This window comes from Poromitra crassiceps (assembly GCF_964638095.1).
Source record: "Poromitra crassiceps genome assembly, chromosome: 10".
NCBI classification, from domain to species: domain Eukaryota; kingdom Metazoa; phylum Chordata; class Actinopteri; order Beryciformes; family Melamphaidae; genus Poromitra; species Poromitra crassiceps.
In genome coordinates, this window is record NC_139631.1 from 1,640,490 (window position 1) to 1,656,557 (window position 16,068).

The following is a 16,068-nucleotide window of genomic DNA, read 5'->3' on the forward strand; positions in this document are numbered from 1 at the left end:
GGATTTGTGAATATTGTGAGCTGAAGGAAGTGGAGAATGAATTTCATTTTATTTTGTACTGCCCCTTGTATCATGACTTACGAGATATACTATTTAAAAAAGTTCACTCCCCTGAGTTAAACCTGTTAGATTTTGAAGAAGGTGCCATACTTGAATTTCTTTTTGATAACATCTTTGCTTTTTCCGAATATATCTCTCATGCGTGGGATAGGAGGAAAAAGATGACATATGATAGATAATTCATATATTTTACTTAATACACATTGTAGTTAAATCTGTGTTTTGCTGCTGATGCCGCGTGCTGCCGTGTGTGTGTTTGTACGGTTTTGTATTGTTCAAGCACCGTAATAGATATGGAAATAACTGTATGTTGATGTGTCTGATAATCCCATGTGGGATGGGTCATGTAAATTGTCCTGACACGTAAATAAAATTTTCATTCATTCATTCATTCATTCATTCATTCATTCATTCATTCATTCATTCATTCATACAGAAGGGACAGTGTCCCTGCATTTAGTAATTTCAGTGACCTCACCATCTATGATAATAGAAAGGTGTCTCTATATATCAGAGGGGAAAAGAATAGACAAAAGGCACAGCAATTAAAATCCACAAGACAAAATTAAATAATTTTTCATCTCAACAACAAATGTTGGCCCAGACCGGCCCAAAACAAATGATCAGATTTTTTTATATAGCCTATAGCTTACTGTTATTTACCATTTAATTGTTATTTCATATCCTGATCTTCTGTTTTACTCAACAAACGCAAGCAACAACAAACACAAGCAACACAATATTTCATTAATTAAACATCAGTTGATCTTTCCTGCAGATTACTCAGATGATGGCTATTCGATTGTCTAATGCTTATATGAATGTAGCCTCAACAGCCCGGCGAACGTCACGCATTTCCCATTTTACACTGTGCCATTTTCACGTCTAGGTCTAAAAGCCGGCTCCTACCAGAGTCTTCACGTGAAGTGAAGAGGTTATCCGATGCAAACGTCGATGCAAATGAGTCAAACGTTGAGGTTGAGCCACTCCCCGATCTGCGTACTGCAGTCAGGGCTACTTGAGTGCAGAGGGCATTTCTTTGAGGATCGGTTATCATATTTTAGCTTTCAGCTGATGGATGCTGCCCTCTGGCGGCCATATTGGGAGGGCCACAGCTCATGGCAACAATGACTGAGAACAGCTGACTGGATGATCTCTTGACTTGTCTGTTTAATCAGTGTGGAATAAATATGGTTAATTTCAGTTCTATAGCCTATGTGTTTATTACCTTTAAAGTAAGTCATTTTAAGCTTTGATATCAGTCAAACATTAAATAATTTAGGCTATGCCGGAAAATAACTCATGGAACCCACAACCTCTTTCTATTGGCTTTTATTTATTTCAGTAATTTCCTTTAATCTGAGAAACATACAGTAGATTTCAGAATTATTTTTCAATAAAATGACAGTAATCACCTTTTTTAGTTCGTCCCTCAGCAGTTTTCACACTCCTGATTAGATTCAATGATGTTTTTATGATCCCAAGAAGAACAGGATATACAGAAAAGTACAGAATTTACCATATTAACCAGAATCTGGAGGTTAATGTTTCTTTAACACCCCTCCCCACGCCCCATGATAAAACTAAATAGTTTGCCCTGGAGAAGAAAGGTAAGAGACATTAGTAGTACTGGGCTTTCTTCACTGACACAGAGTTTAATTCTTCTCTCAGTGGAGAGCCCCATTGAAAGAACAATTTCACCTCAACAACAACAACAGCAACATAATGTGTAAACTTGATATCTTAAATGACAGTGACTCCTATCTGAGAAAAAGTAACGATTAGTCTAATTTGTATGATTGACAGGAGAGATGATCAGAGGGGCCGAGTTTTTACCACCATGATGACCGGGACTGAAGAATGGGTAGAGTTTCTCAGTGAAGCTGCAGCCAGTAAAGGAATAGATAAGAGCTGCAGAATCTACATCAAAAAAGGAGACCAGACCCTCCTCATAATCCACAAACACCCCCACCTTCTGAGGCTTCGTTTTCAGAGAGAGGTGGACACGAGGGTCAGCGAGAGCTTTGTACTCATTTCCATTCCTCAACCATACAGTCCAGTAGCCATCCTCTGGGCCCAGTGTGATTTTCCCCTTCCTGTTGATCGACCCTCTGACCACTCCTAAATCCCAGCCAGTCTTCCCTTTAACCTGAACCTCGTAGTAAAACCTTCCCGAAGAGAAGCTCTGCTTTCCTAAAACATTGGCACTTTGAGAAAATCTCTCTGGGTTGTCTGGGAGTTTCTTCTTTCCATGACCATGGTTTACACGTTTGGCATCATCAGACAGGATGAGATAGGGACTTGCTGTCTCAGGATCCAGAGTCACATCCACCACATACTGCTGGACCCTCTTCAGCTCAGCCTCAGCAAGCAGCTTTTCCATCTCTTCCTTGAGAGTCTCCTCCAGCTTCTCCACAGCTCTCCTCACAGTCCCCTCATGTGATGAGCGATGGACACTGACCTCGGTCCAGTCCTTGGTGGGTGGAAGAGTGTTCAGTGATGAGAAGCTTTGGAGGAGGTGGAGGTGGTCTTCAGTGCGTGAGAGCTGCTCCACCTCAGTGGTTCTCTTCATCAGCTCAGACAGTTCCTCTTCCAGCTCTTTGATGAAGCCTTCAGCCTGTTTCTCTGTTGTTTTCTGCTTCTCTTCAATCATCTGAATGAGCTCAGCCTGGCTTCTCTGAACAGACTGCACCAGAGCAGTAAAGATCCACACACTGGCTGCTATCTCTCTGTCTGCATCTTCCTTGCTGAGCACCACTGACTGTTTGATCTCCTGAATCTTCAGTTGTCTCTCCAGGATCTTCTGCAGAATTTCAGCCTCTGTCTTCCCCAGCTCAGCCTTCTTTCCTTCATATACTTCTTTCAGAGGAACAATGTCATGTAACTTGTGGTCTAAAACAGTGCAGAGCAGACACACACACATCTGGTCCATCTTGCAGAACAGCTCCAGTGGTCTGTCATGCTCTTTACACATCCTGTCTTCCAGGTTCTCCACAGGATCGATGAGCATGTGTTTTTTCAGCCTTTCGTTTCTCTGATGAGGCTCCAGGTGAGTCTCACAGTAGGAGGCCAGACACACCAGGCAGGACTTCAGGGCCCTCAGTTTGGTCCCAGTGCAGGCGTCACAGCGAACTTCTCCTGGTTTGGCACATTGTTGGTCTGGGCAGCTGCTGGCTTTCATCTGAGCTGACTTTCTGATCTGAGCAGCCATCTCTGATATGAAGGTATTGACCTGCAGCTCAGGTCTTCTCTGGAAACGGTGATTACACATGGGACACTGGAGGAAATTCATATCCCAGTGCTTTGTGAGGCAGTTCTTGCAGAAGTTGTGTCCACATGGTGTGCTGACTGGATCAGTGAACACATCCAGACAGATGGAGCACAGAAACTGCTCTTCAGATAGGAGACAGCTGGCACCAGACATATCTAGACACTGAGATCTAAAGTAAAAGTGTGAAAGAACAATACGATAACACACAATTATTGAATATTCTAGCTAGATTATTGGAATCTAATCAAAAGTAATTTTGAGTTATTAAGTTAAATTGCACGTAACTGAAAACGTCAAATGAAAACAGGGAAACATCCCACCTGGATAAAGTTCAATTTGTGTCACTTACTGCTCTGTTTTAAACAGAAAATATGATCTGCTGTACTCACCTGTGTAAGTCTAACAGTCTGCTGTATTGCTGAGAAAGGCCTGATGGACTTTTAGATTTGTCTTTTGGGAGAAAGACCAAGATCTCTCGACTGCAGCAGTGTTGTTTGCTCTGTGTTACTTTTAGTTTCACTTCAGGAATGTGACGTTGAATCACTCCTGTCTCTCCAGTGTTGCTCCACCCATAGATTTGGCTCCACCTCTTACTGCAGTTCAATGTTAATCTGATTGTTGTGTTTCTGCAGTCAGTCAGTGTAATAATGACATTGACCCTTCTGACCTCCCTGGACAGTGGAAAGGAAAAGAGAATTTCCCAGTTTACAATGTAGTCTCAGTCTGCTGTATTAGGCTATGTCACGCATCCTCTGCACACATGAAAGTCACATGATACAATCACATGATGCAATCATGTGGGACAAGTTACACCTGTGATTACATGGCCAAGGATGAAAGGTCAATAGAGGGTATGCATGTGATGTCACAGAGGCAGAAGTCACTGTGGGGTCATGCCCACTGAGTCACAGCAAGACTGAGCTTGAATGCAGTAATCAGCCTAGATAACTGACACCTGCTGCTCAGGGAGGAATTTGACACTCATTTTGACACTCGTTCCCGATTGAGGGGGCGTGTTCCTGTGGGTGTGCATACCCTCTATAGCAGTGGTTCTCAAATGGGGGTCCGCGGACCCCCAGGGGTCCGTGGCACTTTGCCAGGGGGTCCGCGAAAAGTTTTCAAGTTGAATTTTTTTTTTTTTTTTTTTTTTTAATAAAATGCTACATGTTACTTATTCCTTCTCAAACTACTTCCTACAAGGTGCTAGTCTATCAAAATATCTTGGCTGTCATTGATTGTGTTGCATAGTGGTTTTCTGTACTGTTGACAAACTGTGATATTGTAAGTTGCTTTGGATAAAACAAAAGTGTCTGCTAAATGACGTAATGTAAATGTAATGTAATAAAAAAAAAAATATATATTTTTTTTTTGCAAAATCTTCATAGTTCAACGAAAATAGTTTATGCTTTAAATCTAAAATGGTTCATGGATTACATTCTAATAACAAACCTATCAAATTAAAAGTCAAGCACGTTACTGTGGAAACAATTAAGCTTAGCCCAAAATCACAAATCAGAATGAGGGGGTCCCCGGTATATTTTCTATCTTGTAAGGGGTCCTTGGCTGAAAAACATTTGAGAACCTCTGCTCTATAGAACCTAGATATACATAGAACATAGAAGAACCTGGCAGACCTATAGTATCATGAGGAACACCTGAACCTCTCTTGATTATTGCTGCCTGACCTGACGAAGAGCCTGCAATGGCTCGAAACGTTGGCTTTTAAAATGCAAATTAAACAAAACATTGGGAGCTAATCAGTGTCGCGAGTCTCTTTTAATCTTGATGAATTAACCTTTTTGGACTCAGCACCTACAAGAAGAGATGTGCGTGTGTTTACTCTAATTTTTATAGACCTATAGTAGCCGCCATAGGCTCACTCACAGAAAAGATTTCTGCCTTTGTTGACCATTTCCTTCAACTGTGTGCGACGTCCCTGCCCTCATACACTAAGGACTTAAAACCTTACAAGCTGTTCACCCTACCCACTGCTGGTCTCGGGCCTCATTTTTATGCACCTATAACATTTCGAGGTGCCTGAATGATTCTTGTTTGATACACAGAGTACCACTTTACTATAGTCTAAGCATAGACTGTATATATAGTCTAAGCCAGTGGTTCCCAACATTCAAGATTCAAGATTCAAGTTTATCGAGTGTCCCAGAAGGGCAATTTGGTCATGGCCCTGTGTGTGTGTGTGTGTGTGTGTGTGTGTGTGTGTGTGTACACGCGCGCGCGTGTAGAGTGAGAGAAAGTGGGAGGTTGGGTCAAATGCAGAAGTTAAATTTTCCCATGCACAGGGACAATAATAAAGGATGGTTTTTATTACTAACATTAAAAAGAAATTCAGGTCCAAGGTGAGCATATAGCATATTATTTTCAGCCTTTTCATTTGTTTGTTGTCTCTGATATGGTTTACTTTATGTGTCATTGCCTTGCTTATATTGCGTTTGCTGCCAATTTTAAGCACTTTGAAAAGTTATATTTTATATTATTAGCATATTGTTTTTTTATTGTATGTTGCAATGTTGTATTTATAGTGGCAGCAGAAGTATTATTTGTACATTGTTCTATGAGTAATCCATTGGTATAAATTACTTTAATAAATACAAATTTGACTAACCTTCAGATATTATATTATTCTGATATTATGTGAGAGGTGGTGCGCGCACTGCCACAATGTGTGGCGCGGGCACGCGTAGGAAATTCGGCGCGCGAAAGCTGCAGCCCAACAGGAAGCGACAGGAGCCGAGCTGAGGGAAACGGCGGCGAGTTCAGGTTTTGAATCTATCAAACAACTTCCATCATCTGTAAACATCTACATTAATATGGCAGATCCGAAGGTAAGATCGCGCTTTGTAGGTAATCATATGCGCCAGGCCCGTGTTGAAACAGCAATTTTGTGTCAAACGGTGCATTTTAGTTGTCATTCGTCAAAGTTTGTAGAGGAAGCTGCGAGACAAAAATGCCGGCAATGATGCTGTGTCTGTCGCGATCTTAGCAACGATTAGGAGGAATACCAAGTTTAGACTGTCTTAACAAACGCGAGAGCTACGAGACAGCCTAGTTTGGAATGTTTATCTCGGGTTCAGTCTGTAAAGAAAGTGAGCATCTTAGTGCTTTGCCGCCTTGCTTTAAAGTTAGCAAGTAGAAGTGGTCTCAAGTAGGAAGCCAGGCAGCATGACAACGTTAGTCACATACTACTAGCCAGCTAGCATGGCAGTGTCGATAACGAAACTAAAATATCGTATCCGCCATGTATTTACACAAGGTCGTGCAAGATTGAAATGCATCTAGTCCGCCAGCCAGAGTAGCTAACGAAAGCTAGGTCCCTCGGCTTTGTCTGCCAAGCAAGACAACAGTTGCTAGCTGTTGATGTTAGCTTACTTTGGCTAATTGTAGCAGGATTTAAGAGACAGTTACTCTGGATCACTGGGCAGATAATACCAGCACGTTTACATTACGTCGCTTGCGAACTATCGTCAGTGCAATAATAATGTAACCTGCCAAATTACTATTTGCGTTATGAGTTAGCAACGCCCATTGATGTTAGCAAATAGCCAACGATTATCTTATCTGGATTAGCTTGCTAGCGTATGCTGTGGAAGGCCTAGCTAGTTAACTCAACGTCAAGTTAGCTTTAGAATGAAAAGTTGGTTAGCTAGCTAGATGTAACGTCAGATAATATGTAACTATGGTGCAATATAGGCTAAACTTTAAGTCTAACTTAGCTACAAATCATTCAAGCTAGACAGTTAAACATCTGTTAAATTACACAGCCAACGTCATATGTGAACATTAACGTTATTGGCATGCATGTAACTTAAGTTAGCTAGTAAAGCTAACTTGAGCTACGTCGCTAACGTTACAAAGAAGTGCCATTGTGATGAAGCTTGAAGCTAGCTAACTTGGCTTGTCAGTCATAGAAATAATAATTAACCAGAAGTTAGTTTGCCAGTCGAGAGAAACTATTGGTGCTAGGCGCCACCCGTGTATACTTGTCCCTTTTCAGCTAATTACACTTTAATGAGCAACGAGTATTGCCATGGGGTTGTTTCCCTCTTTTACAAGTTGTTACAGGCCATGGGCTTGATAGCTTCATATCAACCGATTGAAAGCAAAGTATACTTGCCCACCTCAGTTTGACATCTGTCCAATTGGTATTTGATGAGGCATATGTACTTTATTTTTGCCCAGTATTGTAACGTTTTTGAACTAATGAACACTAATGTAAGAACATTTAATCCCATCTCGCATCAAAGATGCTTGGCTCAGCAGCACCAGTAATAGCGAGTTACAAAAGGCTTTGCCTGTTGCCCCCCCCCCACAAAAGCTTTACTTCCCACCCGTGATCTCTTAAATCCCCCCATTGACGCATCGATGGCTAGTTGGTCAGTAGAGCCCGTTATTGACACAACCCAATAATGTTTCATTGAGTTAACCACACTGACCTGTATTGCAAGCCTGATTACTTGTATTCGCCATCAGTTCCTGTAATGGATGAACGTTATAGTGACTAGAGGACATTACAGTTCCTAAAATTAAATGTCTGGTACAAATCAGAGTTTGGTTTTTGATTTGATTTTTTTTTTATTCTGCCCTTCAGGACCAGGAAGACCATGAAGCCTCCACAGACAATGCAGAGGACTCAAACCATGATCCCCAATTTGAGCCCATCGTGTCCCTTCCGGAGCAGGAGGTGAAAACATTAGAAGAGGATGAGGAGGAACTTTTCAAAATGTAAGTTGCTCCTAAGATCTTTTTTTGATCGCCTGAATTGAATGAATGTCACAGAATGATTCATGGCATCTGTCTTTGTGGGGAAGTGTGTGTGTGTGTGTGTGTGTGTGTGTGTGTGTGTGTGTGTGTGTGTGTGATGCTCTGATGATAAATTTTAATGAATGCACGGCACTGAGGCATCTTCACTGAAAGTGATGACCTGAATGAAGTTTACTTTTCTCCCAGGCGGGCTAAGCTTTATCGCTTTGCCTCTGAGAACGACCCCCCAGAGTGGAAGGAGCGTGGCACAGGTGACGTTAAGCTGCTGAAACACAAAGAGAAGGGCACAATACGTCTACTGATGAGGAGAGATCGCACCTTGAAGATTTGTGCCAATCATCACAGTGAGTCAAATGGGCAATTCCAATTGTTGTTACTGGTGATGATGATTGAAGTTACAAAGAAGAAAACAAATATTGGCTGTCATCAACTATAATCAAGGGAGGACTTTGATTGCTGGCTCCAAAAGCAAATACACAATACACAGGCAAAACACAATAGTAGGCTAAAGCTGAATGTAGTGCACCCTGGACCGATTTGCAAGCTGTCTACCTGTGCATGCTCACTTGTGTATGTGCATACATTTTGCCAGCATCCTCCCATAACAAACCCAAGTGTATTTTCTGATGTAGGCTAACTAGGCTTAGATGTATGTACTTGCTCCTTGCTCTACATAAAGGCAAACGCACCTCTGCTGCCCATACTTTGCCATGATATTTAAATGGTTCTGATTTCGATAAATATTGTGCATGATGAAAGGCTTCCCTTTTGCTACAATAATATCTCCAGCATCTCACTATTCGGTGGCATCCATGGGTAAGCTAGGTGAAGGCCAAGCAGCCTCTGGCCATCATTTCTAAAAAAATGATCACTGTCTTTTCAGACAGGATCTGCATCCACAGTATGGATCATGATGATCATGTTGCTTTTCTAAGACTAATTTGCAAGTTCCTGAACAGTATATCCAACTGGTAAATTATACACAATACTTGTATTGTGATGTGCTGCTTAGCCCATATGTTCCGTTGTTCTCCGTCCTCTGTGATCCACTCTGAATCAGCGTCACACAGCGCGTGAAACAACCGTTTCAAAGCAGTCTTTCCACAGCTTGTGCTGAATTTACAGCAGGGGTGTGTTTGATTTGATTTGATTTGATTTGATTATTTTATTTGACAGGGACAATGGACAGTCAGAAACTGTCCCAGACTTGGCTAGGAAGCTAAATTTCATCTGCAGTCCCTGGGTCCCTAGATGATACAAGGACAATCAAAAACACAATAAAACAGTTACCACTATCCAAGCGGTGCACCACTATCATGGTGCACCCGGCGAGCAAACATTGCAGTCACACGGATCAAATCCAGCGCACCTGGGAAGCAAAACATGTTGTGAAATACTCAAACTCCCAAGGTTCCTGTTGGCACTGGGATGCTTTTCCTCTCCTAAATTTGGCACAGGCTGTGGAAAGACTGCTTTTAAACGGTTGTTTCACGCTGTATGGAGGCAAGCCTATATTGGAGATGAAAGTGTCGTGTCCTATAAATCTTGCATTCCAATTTACTGCACATTCATTGTAACAATAGTTAGCATTAGGGATGGATGTGTGGTGGAGACTGTACGCTTGTAGATTCTGCCCAGGATGATATGATCTGTTCATAATGGGATAATAATATATCTTAGTGCGTTTATTTTTCTGAGTGAACTGATGTTTGCAAATATTTTGACAAAGAAGACTACCGTAAATGAATGTGCAGTGCAAGCTATGGAACGTTAAACTTGCGGATCGTAGAAATACTATTTCGATGCTTAACCATATATGCACATAAGACACGCAGCAGCTACAAGAGTGGACAATGTCTGAGCGGAAAGCGCAGTGAAATTGAGGGCTGATTTGCAAAGTGCTGACAAAGTATCCATAGACCCATTTCACAGCAACCGTTTATGAGGTGGTAAAGAAGGTGTAACCAATATTATTAATGATGGTTCCATTCTATTTAGGGTTTCCAATGCCAGAGCCTTTGTTGTTGCTGTGAAAAGGGCCTATTACTAGACGCTGTTTTCTTTCGTTGGCCAATTTACATACGGTAAATGTGTAAACATCGGATTGTAATTATGTTCTTACAGGCATAGCCTGGAAAATTGTTATTTCCTCTCTTCTTTGCGCCCGCGAGGGTGTCTGTGTGTGTGAGTTCTTGTGTACTCCATAATTTCATGAGTACTCGAATATTGAAATTACTTAAAATGCCCATTCCTAGTTGGCATCTTCTTATTCTAAAATAAAATCCTAAACCCATCAATTTCCATTTTTAATGAGGCCCAACTGACATTTGTGTCCAGTCCACAGTATGCCATGAAGGTTTGCACACAGCTCTGGTGCATCTCATGCCTCAGCATACATAACCAGCAGGTAATGTTCATATGTCAAGTGAAGAGATTGGGTTGACTATTGGTATTGTGAATTTCAGTTAACCCTATGATGGAGCTGAAGCCCAACGCCGGCAGTGACAGAGCCTGGGTCTGGAACACACTAGCAGATTTTGCAGACGAATCCCCCAAGCCTGAACTTCTGGCAATACGCTTCCTCAACGCAGAAAGTGAGTATTCATTCACCCCATCCACAAAACATTGTGATGTCACAAAGAGGCTATTTACACCTGGCATTAACATTCGTTTTCTGCCATCAGATTGCAATCTGATGGCAGAAATGGGTGTCCTCTCAATCCGCATACAGTTGCTGTATCCAGATTGAGAGGACACATTGCATTTACACTTGTGTTCAATGTGTACATAATGCATCCCTGACCACCTCCGGAGGTGGTTTGGCCGATCAGATTGCAATCCATCTCCAATGTGTCTTGGGGGCGTTTACACCTATACTTTCAAGTGGTCAAGCACAATCTGATTGCAATCTGATGACAGAAAACACATGTTAATGCCAGGTGTAAATGGCCACAAAGTTGCTAGAACCGATGTTTGATTTTGTTGCATTGTAACAAAAGAGAAATGTCACTAGATAAGTTGGCTGCCATGAGTATTTTCGGCAATGTCCCTCATCAGCAGCTGATCTCATACTAGCCATGCTGTATGTTGTTTATCACTGTCTGCCTCTCCAGCTGGCACAAATTGTCCGTTAGCGTATAGCACGGGGATGTGAATGCAGACTGACGTTAGCATGTAGCACGGGGATGTGAATGCACACTGACGTTAGCGTGTAGCACGGGGATGTGAATGCAACCTGATGTTAGCGTGTAGCACGGAGATGTGAATGCAGACTGACGTTAGCGTGTAGCACGGGCATGTGAATGCAGACTGACGTTAGCGTGTAGCACGGAGATGTGAATGCAGACTGACGTTAGCATGTAGCACGGGGATGTGAATGCAGACTGACGTTAGCGTGTAGCACGGGCATGTGAATGCACACTGCCATTAGCGTGTAGCACGGGGATGTGAATGCACACTTACGTTAGCGTGTAGCACGGGGATGTGAATGCACACTGACGTTAGCGTGTAGCACGGGGATGTGAATGCACACTGACGTTAGCGTGTAGCACGGGGATGTGAATGCAGACTGACGTTAGCGTGTAGCACACGGATGTGAATGCACACTGATGTTAGCGTGTAGCATGGGGATGTGAATGCAGACTGACATTAGCGTGTAGCACGCGGATGTGAATGCACACTGACGTTGGCGTGTAGCACAGGGATGTGAATGCAGACTGACATTAGCGTGTAGCACACGGATGTGAATGCACACTGCCGTTAGCGTGTAGCACGGGGATGTGAATGCAGACTGACGTTAGCGTGTAGCACGGGGATGTGAATGCAGACTGACGTTAGCGTGTAGCACGGGGATGTGAATGCACACTGACGTTAGCGTGTAGCACAGGGATATGAATGCACACTGACATTCTGTTTTGTTTTCAGATGCTCAAAAGTTCAAGGGGAAGTTTGACGAGTGCAAGGAGGAAGTCAGGAAATTTCAAGAGGGATCAGGTATGTGAAACTTGACACTAAAACACACTTCATCCTCTCAGCATCATACACTGTTCCCACGGTCATGGAAAACCTGGAAAAGTCATGGAATTTCAAAAATAAAAATTTCCAGGCCTTGAAAAGTCATGGAATTAGCAAAATCCATGAAAGTTTTGGAAAAGTCATGGAATTGTGTGTGTAATGAAATTGGTACAGTAATTTCCCATGGATAACCTTCCGCATAATTTAACATAATGGCAAATGTATTTGTAGCTGTTGACAATGTGTGACTTTTTTTGTGTGGTAAAAGTTCAAGGTCACTGTGACCTCACAAACGGCATTTCCAAGCTCATTCGCGTGATATCTCAGGAACTCCTTGAAGGAATTTCTTCGAATTTGGCTCAAACGTCCACTTGGACTCAAGGATGAACTGTTTACATTGTTGGTGGTCAAAGGTCAAGGTCACTGACCTCACGAACGACTTCAAGCTCGTTAACGCAATATTTCTTAACGCCTTGACGGAATTTGTTCACATTTGGATCAAACATCAAAGTCTAGACCTTGACAGACATGGATGTCGACGGCTCACTTGTTGGCAAAGGCATATATCCGCGGTGCGGTCTTTCTAGTTTACCAATATGCTTGAGTTAGGGTGAGGTTTAAAAAGGCCTAAGGGCAAGAGATGCTGTGAGTGCAGTGCAACCTAATACTATGATAGAACAAGACCCTGCATACGCAACCCAACTTGATGATACCTGGCACTGGCTGTTCTTTTGAACCTTCTCCGCCCACTCAAATCTGACCTGACCCGTTTGATTTTTTTGTTTGATTTTTTTGGGGTGCATTTACAATGTCACCATTTACTTGGTGAACTGAATGTATTTTGGTTATATAATCAGCCACTTACGGTAATTACCTCCGCTAAGCAGGTTATGTTTTTGGTGTCATTTATCTATTTGTTAGCAGGATTATGGAAAAACTACTTGGCTGATTGAAATTATTATTATTATTACTACACCGGACAAATAGGGCACTTTATATAGGATTTTGGTTATCCTTGTATTTATAATTCATGTTTCATTTCTTTAGCTTCCATGTAATGTGATGCAGGGACTACAGCTTTCAGCATTACTTCCGCATGGGAAAACCTGAGAGCTTGCCCACTACCGTGAACCCTTTTTCGACACAATTGGCTCCCCCCCAGCCCACCGATCACACACTTTGAATGATACTTTAATTTATACATGTTGAACACGCAGCCTCACTCTGTTCTTTGCTGCTTACATCAGCTTGGAACTTTTTCTGTCTGCTACATTAACATGCAGAATATAGCACGTGCTGGCCTTCTGAAAAGGCTAGTGTGTCAGTATGTTCTGCAACATGACTATTCAGATCATCGGTGCTTTCCCAAACTTTTTTCCAGGGGCTCACTTTTTAACCCATTGATACCTGATGCAGCATTTGTGTGTGAGGGATATACACGTAAATGCTGCATCAGGTATCAATGGGTTAAATATGATAAACTATCTCGATGCTATTCACAACAGGCTTTACCTATCAATCATGAGAAGAGCCAATTTGCACTTAAATGAACGATCCTGATCACTGTCATTTCCACATCACCTTATCTCGAATGAGCAGCCACTTCAGAGATGCGTTTGATAAATCACAACTTTGTTTTATGCATGTGTTATTGAAAACAGATACACATGCTAAATACAAATGAGACCAAATAAATTAATTTAGGCAGAGTTAACAGGCAGGCTATCACATTGTTTTTATTTCCTCATCAGCAAAATAATGCATAATTTAATTTGATAAATGAGACGAAAATAACTGCATTTAAGTGGAGGTTAAACTCGTCAGTAAAACAATATACCGGTACACATTTTAAATAAAAAACCAAGAAATTCTGTAAATTTATTTGACGACTCAAATAAAATCTCCTAGGTCGCAGAGATAATCTTCGGAGTTGAGATGAATGACGGCGTAGTTGAGAGGCACAGACAAAATGGTGATCTTTTCTGCAAGACAAACTCACAGGCCGGGTAGGATGGTGGGCACACACTTGGGTTGTGTTCCAACCTTCCTGAGCCCACATATTCAGTTGACAAACAATTTCACTGTTTTGCCACAGGCGAGAGCGCGAACAAAGTGGCGGAGAAACTGGAGGAGCTCTCCGTGAAAGAGGACAAGGAAGACAAGAAGACGTCAGAGGAGAAGAAAGAGGAGAAAAAGGAGGTGAAGGCCGAGGAGAAGAATTGAGAACCAAGAACTCGCTTTGCTGATCTTCAATTTATCCGTTTTTTTTCCCCTCTTTTTCTACAATAGACTCTAAAGGAACTGAATTTGGACACTTGCATATTATTTTGTTGTTTTTTTTAAGATCTGTTTTGCCTCGATCACAAGTCTTTGGTGCCACTGGGGGAGGGAAAAAATAAAAAAAAAGTTAAATAATGGAAAAAAAACAAACCCTTTCTCTCCCACCCCTCCTTTCCGCACCATGGAGCGTCACGCTTCCCATTCCGCTCATCTGCAGTTCAATGTTCTTTTTTGACAAACTGTGAAATGAGGCTTGTGATATTGATAATTCCCACATTGGGGTAAGTTTCCCCCCCTTTTTTTATTTGTTTTGTTACTCTGGAGCAAAGTTTGTAGGGGGAGAGGACGATGTAGCCTGCTTGTTAGCAGCACAGGGTCAGGGATCCAGCAAATATGGCGGTGTATTACCAACATCCGAGTACTAAGGATGCATCCTCAGTGGGTTCTTCTTCCCCTGGCCACACCTCCACTGTTAGATACAGCAAGTGTGGCGAAGACTTCAGTGGATTGCCTTGTAGGAATTGTCTCCTTTCTCGGGTTCCTTCGCTTGTCAGAGATGGAGAACAACAGACTAGAGGAAAGCCACTCCAGGCAGTGGAGCTGCAACAGTTGCATGCTGCAAATTGCAGTTTTCCACAGATTATCCGACAGATGGTTTGATCAGATGCACTTAGCGGAGTATCCTAATTTTTTTTATTTAGTTTCTTTTTGATAACTGGGAAAAACCATCACACCAAGTCCAAAGTCAACGGTTCATCAGATGTTGGTGTAAGGTTACGTTGTGACTGAAGCTCCCCAGTGAGAGCTGTAGCTTGTATAATTTAGATCATAACATTCCCACAGACTTAACGCATGTAGATGATGTATAATGCAAGAGTGTGACAGTGCCCTATCAGATCTGTGTGTGCGTGTGTGTGCTCACCGCCCTGTCTTTTTTCTTCCCACTATTATTGAGTTCTTACCCCTTGCCTCGAAAGTGCATCGAAGTGCCAGAGCATCTGTAAATACATGTATATGGATGAAATGTTGCTTTTCATTTGCACTCAAATAATGGTTTAAGACAGGGGTTTTCAAAGTGTGAGACTGTGAGCCTCCCCTCAGATGCTGACGTTTGGATAAAGTAAATCATGATTATTTGATCCCATTGCCACTCAACAATTGAGTCAAGATAGCCTGTTATTGCTGTTGACATACTCAACATTACACCAAATGAATGAATAAAAAAAGTCTTGTGTGAAGGCATGTATTTTGTTTCTGACTCTGGGAATGTGGGAATAACAGTAAAATCTCCCCTCAAACTACTGTATCTCTGAACTATCTCTAACCAAATCACACATGTAGGCTATGGTATTCTATGGGACCTGTAGAGCCCCCCTGGGGAGGCCCGCCTCCCAGTTTGAAAACCCCTGGTTTAAGATGTTTCCTCCACCTTCCAATAAAAGCTCTCATAGACCATGTCAGTGTTGGCTGTTGATATGAAAATCATTTGCTCTGGGGTTGCCTAATTCAGGGTTGCCACGGGTCTGGAAAGTGCACGAATTAAAAAAATAAAAATCAACACGAAAGTGCTTGGATTTATAAAGAGGTCCTTACAGGGTTCATACGCAAGTATGGAAAGTATATTTGTGTTTCCAGTCTATTGTGACTATCTGATCATTTCTTTT

The 16,068-nt window shown here is 42.1% G+C and overlaps 2 protein-coding genes across 2 annotated transcripts; one reads left to right on the top strand and one right to left on the bottom strand.

Moving 5' to 3' along the window:
* Positions 1-1,444: 1,444 nt before the first annotated feature.
* On the bottom strand, positions 1,445-3,826 carry LOC310784236 (E3 ubiquitin-protein ligase TRIM21-like). The gene is made up of 2 exons (XM_083645256.1): positions 3,721-3,826; positions 1,445-3,500 (listed from the first exon to the last, which is right to left on the bottom strand). The coding sequence occupies exon 2, from the start codon at positions 3,482-3,484 to the stop codon at positions 1,847-1,849; it is 1,638 nt and encodes a 545-aa protein (XP_083501382.1). The 5' UTR covers positions 3,485-3,500; positions 3,721-3,826; the 3' UTR covers positions 1,445-1,846.
* A 2,243-nt stretch (positions 3,827-6,069) lies between these two features.
* ranbp1 (RAN binding protein 1) lies at positions 6,070-15,859 on the top strand. Its single transcript, XM_083644099.1, has 6 exons — positions 6,070-6,174; positions 7,938-8,071; positions 8,297-8,454; positions 10,576-10,704; positions 12,035-12,103; positions 14,220-15,859. The coding sequence occupies exons 1-6, from the start codon at positions 6,160-6,162 to the stop codon at positions 14,345-14,347; spliced, it is 633 nt and encodes a 210-aa protein (XP_083500225.1). The 5' UTR covers positions 6,070-6,159; the 3' UTR covers positions 14,348-15,859.
* Positions 15,860-16,068: the final 209 nt, after the last annotated feature.